The 5,957-nt window shown below is 49.5% G+C and overlaps 1 protein-coding gene across 1 annotated transcript in view; it reads left to right on the top strand.

Annotated features, from left to right (window-relative positions):
- Nucleotides 1-5,957, top strand: part of DSCAM (DS cell adhesion molecule) — a 619,423-nt gene that overhangs the window by 494,917 nt on the left and 118,549 nt on the right. The window contains exon 17 of the mRNA XM_040621659.1: nt 5,433-5,673. Coding sequence (XP_040477593.1) covers nt 5,433-5,673 — 241 coding nt within the window. The remainder of the gene's footprint in view (nt 1-5,432; nt 5,674-5,957) is intronic.

Below are 5,957 nucleotides of genomic sequence, written 5' to 3' on the forward strand. Positions count from 1 at the left end.
TTCCCTTTTGTTCTTCTAAGAGACCAGGAAAATGGGTTATTAGTGACCTGAAACTTGGGAACACACAGTTGTCGCTTTTTAACGACGTCGTCCATCCTTAGGGATGCCAACACTCAACCTTATAATGACAACCCAAGACAACAGCAGTGGTTCTCAAACTCGAGCTCGCTCCAGAATCCCCTGGAGGGCTTGTGAAAACACAGATCGCCAACTCCCGCCCTCAAAGTGTGTTTCTCATTCAGAAGGGTTTCCCTAGCTTTCTCTACAAGCCCACCATCCCTGTGGGGGTCCACAGGCAGCACAGAAACCTTCTGAGGGGTCATTGGGAGCTGTTCCTTCCGGGATCATCTCTGGTTATCTCGCCCGGGTACAGTGGGGCAGGCTGGTTGCATTCCTGTAAGGCCGTCCCTCTTCAGCAATGGCCTGTCCTCCTAGAGGCTCAGATGAAATGCCCCTTCTCTGGAACTCTTTCTGCCACAATGGGAAAAGGCACCTCTCCCTTTTCCCTTCCACGATACTGCATGCCAACCCTCAGCACTGCCAGCACCACGCTCTGCACAGATCATAGCTTCACGCGCAGGTCTCCCCTTGCGCAGGAGAGGCTCCCGTTCCTACCTGCTCACTGCATGAGCTAACCAGGTAGCTGTTATTTATTTGGGGGGCAGGGACGGGGACTGGCAGGAGTACACGAAGATAAGGAAGACAGTCCACAGCCCCTGGAATAAAAAGGAAATGAGGACAGGTTACATATTAAGTGAATTTGGAAAAACCTAAAAGACAATGTGGGATTCATTCTTCACCTGAGTTACTCAACATGTCCGAGTAATGGGTGCTCTTGGAATGCAGAAACGAGCAGAGGTTTTAGCTCTCACAGCTGGTCAGCCGGTGAACCCTGGCATTGAGCAGAGTCCGTTCACCTGTGCTGGGAAGGGGGAGGGAAGTGTGCCAGAAACAGGACCTGGCTGGTGGCTTTCTAAAGTAGAGAAGCCCGCTCTAAGCTCTCGCATCCTTGATGGCGCTGTGAGCACTTGCACATCCCCGTTCTTACTGACTTCTTAAAGACCTCCGTACCTGCCACAGGCAGCTCCCAGGCTCATTTAGACGGACACATAAAATACAGACACTTACGAACCACAGATACACTAGCACTGTGCTACTGTTGTCATGGAGATCAAAAGAGACAGTTTCTTAAAGGAAGTGGGGGCAGGAGGGGGGCCCAGAGGCTGGAGGAAGGACACCTGGAAGGATGAAAGAAGGCTGTTCAGGGAGACTACAGGAGGAGAAAAATGCCAGGGCTAGAAAGGGGAGAGAGTTCCCCAGATGGCAGATAAAGGAGACAAATAGAAAGAACCCGGGCTTATTACTGGATCCAAAGGTAAATGAAAGGGAGAGTAGTATTCAACACAGAAAACTAATTCACCTCTACACGAGAAACACAACAATGGTAGAGAAGGGCTTCTCCCAGGGCTGTAGCTTGAGAGTCTTGAAGGGGCTTGCGAGAAGGTAGAAACAGAACGCACGTAAGTCAGAGCGGTCTGTACATAACAGCATCTTCCGGTGCAGAAAGGGGCTCAGATGGTTGAATTCGGCGATACACAGTGAACCTCAGATCTTCTTTTTTCTTTTCTTTTCTTTTTTTTTAAATTTTTCCATTCACTTACTCTCCAAAGTCTTCCTTTAATATGTATTAAGAGGACTGGTTGCCAGGTGAGCTTTGCTATAAATCTGTGGGTCTTCCGTAAATGATCCTTATTCTAAAACCATGTCACCCATGAACTGGCCGAACAAGGGGACAAACGCTCCAGAGTCCTGCTTGAAGAAGGAAAAGAAAAAGGATGCCATTGTCCAAACAAGTTGACTCTTCAGACGCTATTTTCTTCCCTGGACGGGGTCTGGGAAGTGAAGCTGGACCCCTCCAAATCCCGCCTGGACCTCTCCTGATGCATGAGCCACCATGCTGAGTGGCCGCAGGGAAGCCAGCTCTCAACTTGGATCCAAGTTGCACGGTTCTCCTGAGAGATCCTTCTGCACCCGCTAGTCCAGACCTCTGATCAACAGCTGCACCATGCACCTGGAGTCTGGGCAGCTCTTCTATCTTCAAACCGTTCTCATTAGCCCTGTACCCAGTCAGCTTATAAACCTGCAACTGACCTCATTCCTGCCCATCACTGTTTTTGTGCCTCATATCCACTCAAAACCATTCTCCTCTGCACCTGCAGTAACATTGGCTGAGGATGTCCACTGTGCTGAAGCCCTGCTTTGGACACGTGAGTGGCTGAGATTTCAAACATGCTTGTGAGAATTCTTAGGCTCTTGGAGCTTGCAATCAAGTCCTTGGAAACCCAACATTCAGTATGGAACAGTGGCCGCAGGAGGGCATGGAAGTTCTTGCTGAGCTGATGGTGAATCAGTGCGGGTGGAGGCTGGAGGAGAGAGAACTCCTTGGACGGAGGCAGTCAAAGGAAGCGGATAAGCTGGAAGTTGAGTTGGCTTTGGGGAATGAGTTGGGCTTTGATAGAGGAGGAAGAAGAGCCGTCTCTGATGAGGGCTTTCATGAGATGGGGAAAAAAAAGAGAGGTGGCATTTCCAGGCTTGTTCAAGCAGCCAGAGAGAATCCTAGGTCATCAGGGAACATCCAGGGGACACTAGCCTGAAAAGACTAAAACCGAGCTTAAATCTCACAACGGGTGCTGCTGAGATTTGGGGAGAAGGGGGCATGATCGAAGTCGTTTCTTAGGAAATTTGCCTTCTCTGGTATCTGCAATCCAGATTCAAAGTATGTTAAGAACTCTTACCGGATTCCCTTTTTCTTTTCATGCTACTCCACCGTTAATTTCATTCATGTAGTTTCATGAAACAAATAATTATTTCTGATCCATTTTATCAGTCACAATTTGATGCTATTTAACGGCCAGAGAATTTATTCTAGAACTGCTTTCCCCATTAGGATTTCTCCCTTACATACATCTTCCTTTATCCCAGGTAAATGCATGCTCCAAGGCACAGATGTTTAAAGCATCATCCAAAACATATTTTACTTTTTTAAGATTTTTATGTGTTCATTTGAGAGAGAGAGAGAGAGCACGAGCAGGGGGGAGGGTCAGAGGGAGAGGGAGAAGAAGGCTCTCCGCTAGGCGGGGAGCCCAATGCGGGGCTTGATCCCAGGACCCTGAGATCATGACCTGAGCAGAAGGCAGACCCTTAACTGACTGAGCCACCCAGGCACCCCACAAAACATATTTTAAAGTAAAGGATATTATGCACTAACTTATCTTGGGATGACGCGAAGGCCATTGCCACACTCATCCACATGCCCTGTCCCCGCCATCTTATCCATTCAACTCAGAGAAAGTCTCCAGGGTCACTTTCAAAGCCCTTTGGAACTTGTACCACATTCCCTAAAATTCCCTACACTGAAGGTACAGAATTCCTCTGTCTATGGACTTTTAAAAAGAGATCGGAGTTTTCGATATATTCTCAAGGATTTCTTTAATGCAAACACATCCCTAAGTGGAAATCTGACGATCCAGCCTACAAATAATAATAAAACATAAACTTTCCCTGACATAGTTAGTTTGACTTGTTTTTGTGCGTGAAAACAATACTTTCTCTTCGTGTGATTTGTTAAATGTTTCTTTGATTAAAAATATCTATCATGGGGCCCCTGGGTGGCTCGGTCAGTTAAGCATCTGCCTTTGGCTCAGGTCATAGTCCCAGGGTCCTGGGATCGGGTCCCACATTGGGATCCCTGCTCAGCGGGGAGTCTGCTTCTTCCTCTGCCCCTCCCCACCACCCCTGCTCTCTCTGTCTCATGCTCTCTCTCAAATAAATAAAATCTTTTAAAAATGCCCATCATAAATTAAGCTAGTTAGAATGTACTTTCATCTATGCGAGGGAAGATAAGAAGACCCCACCCTACCTGCGCAACCAGATCACAAACCCAAGGAGCTAAAAGTCAGCAGGCAGATGCCCCTGCTTTGGGAAGGTTTAGCTAAATTGGTTGCCGCTCTATGTAAACATTTTCTGATGGGCATTTGCCTCTACCCCCTTCACTTGCTCCTTGACCTGACGCCATAACCAGCACACTGTGATCCTGACTTAGGATCTGAGGAGGAAATGAGGAAATTTGCTTTTAAAAATGTGATTTTACTGCCATCTAATCCCACTGGGAGGGGGCATATCAGACAATTCTTAAATATTTGCTGAAATGCATTAGTGCTGCTCGAAGCCTCGTTCTGCCTTCTTCCTGTGCAGACTCCACGGGCTGGCAATATGCCCACCTGGTGGCCCCACCCTCTCTGTTCACCTGCCCCCTTTCCTCACGGCTGTGTGCTGACCACCCCCACTCCGCTCCAGCCACTCTGCCTCCCCCAGCTGCTTTCTGCAGGTACCACGTGCCACCTCGTCCCTGCCCCAGTCCCAGACCCAGGCCATCTTTCCACGCCCGCCGGGGCTGGCCTCTTCCAACCACTCTGAGTTTGCCACGTGCCGGATGCCCACTGGCCTCGCCGTCCAGTGCCGGATGCTTAGACACCTGAGGTTCTCTCTGGTTTCCTAAGTGTTTACTCGCTCTCTCCAACTGGACTGCCAGCGCTTTGGGGACAGAGAAAGACTTTCATGGTCTTGGGTAACTTAAATCCATGGTTTGTAGTGGAATACAGACACACACACGTACGTACACACGTGTACTCACACACATGCACACACAGACAACACACTCATACATACACATTTGCACAGACACATATCTCTTGACTGCCTGAAATTCTACAAAACTTTTATTACTTCAGGGCATTTGCTGTGTTGTTCTCATAACATACTTGAAAAGAGTTTGGTTTCTTTTAAAAACCCACGGTATTGGCTAAAGTGTTCTGTCTGCGACTCGGCAGACCCTCTGTCATTAGCAGAGAGTAGCTAACTACAGCCTCACCCCTGCCCAGTTTAAATCTCCATGAAATGATTCCAAAATGATTTGTGACTTCATGTCGGTGGGGGACTCCTTTCACCTGGAGCTGCCAACCGGAAACACCTTTATTCTGGAACATTCCATGGGATTGTAACCTCCACGAGGGCAGGGACCTTGTTATAGAAAATCATTCCTGCTCCCCAGTGCCTTGAACAAGCTGGCAGAGCAGCTCTAGCTCCTGCAGATTCTGCCGGGTGAAGGTGTGAAGACCAGTGTCCCTGTGTGATGGTCGGTGCCACTAACACACTCGGTGTCTCCGACTTCCAGAGAAGGAGCACCCGGCCAAGAGCAGGCTGCGCCTGGGCTCGCCGGTACACCCCTGACTCCTCTCCCACCAGCACACCTGCTGCTATTATTACCGTGACCTTCAGACCTTACTCTGCTTCCCTAAGAGGGGGTGGGTGCTGGCTTCCCTCCTGTAGTTCCTCCAGCCTTCCTTAGTGTCTTCTTTTCTTTTCCTCTTTAGGCTCCCAAGAAACATTTGCAAAATGGGATTATCCGTGGCTACCAAATAGGTTACCGCGAGTACAGCACCGGGGGCAACTTCCAATTCAACATTATCAGTATTGACACCACTGGGGACAGTGAGATTTACACCCTGGACAACCTCAATAAGTTCACCCAGTACGGCCTGGTGGTGCAGGCCTGCAACCGGGCCGGCACGGGACCTTCTTCTCAGGAAATCATCACCACCACCCTCGAGGACGGTAGGTTCTGGCAGCCCCTCTCGCGCCTTTCCTTCCTCAAGGGTTTGCTCTGCTCGCCACTCTGCCCCCCACAGCCCGGCCCCTGCTGGCTCTGCAGTGACAAAGGTGCCAGGCCTGGGGTTCTGGGGGCTCCAGGGAAGTCTGCCTCCCTCCGCTCACAAGCTGCACGTATTGGGTCCCGTCCTTGACAGAGCTTGATTGCAAAGCCCAAATCCCTTCCCTCTCCGCATCTCATTCATTCCAAGCATGAGAATTGGACTTTTCCGGAGTGCATCCAAGGTTCT

Source organism: Ursus maritimus, unplaced genomic scaffold (assembly GCF_017311325.1).
Source record: "Ursus maritimus isolate PB19 unplaced genomic scaffold, ASM1731132v1 scaffold_4, whole genome shotgun sequence".
Classification (NCBI taxonomy): domain Eukaryota; kingdom Metazoa; phylum Chordata; class Mammalia; order Carnivora; family Ursidae; genus Ursus; species Ursus maritimus.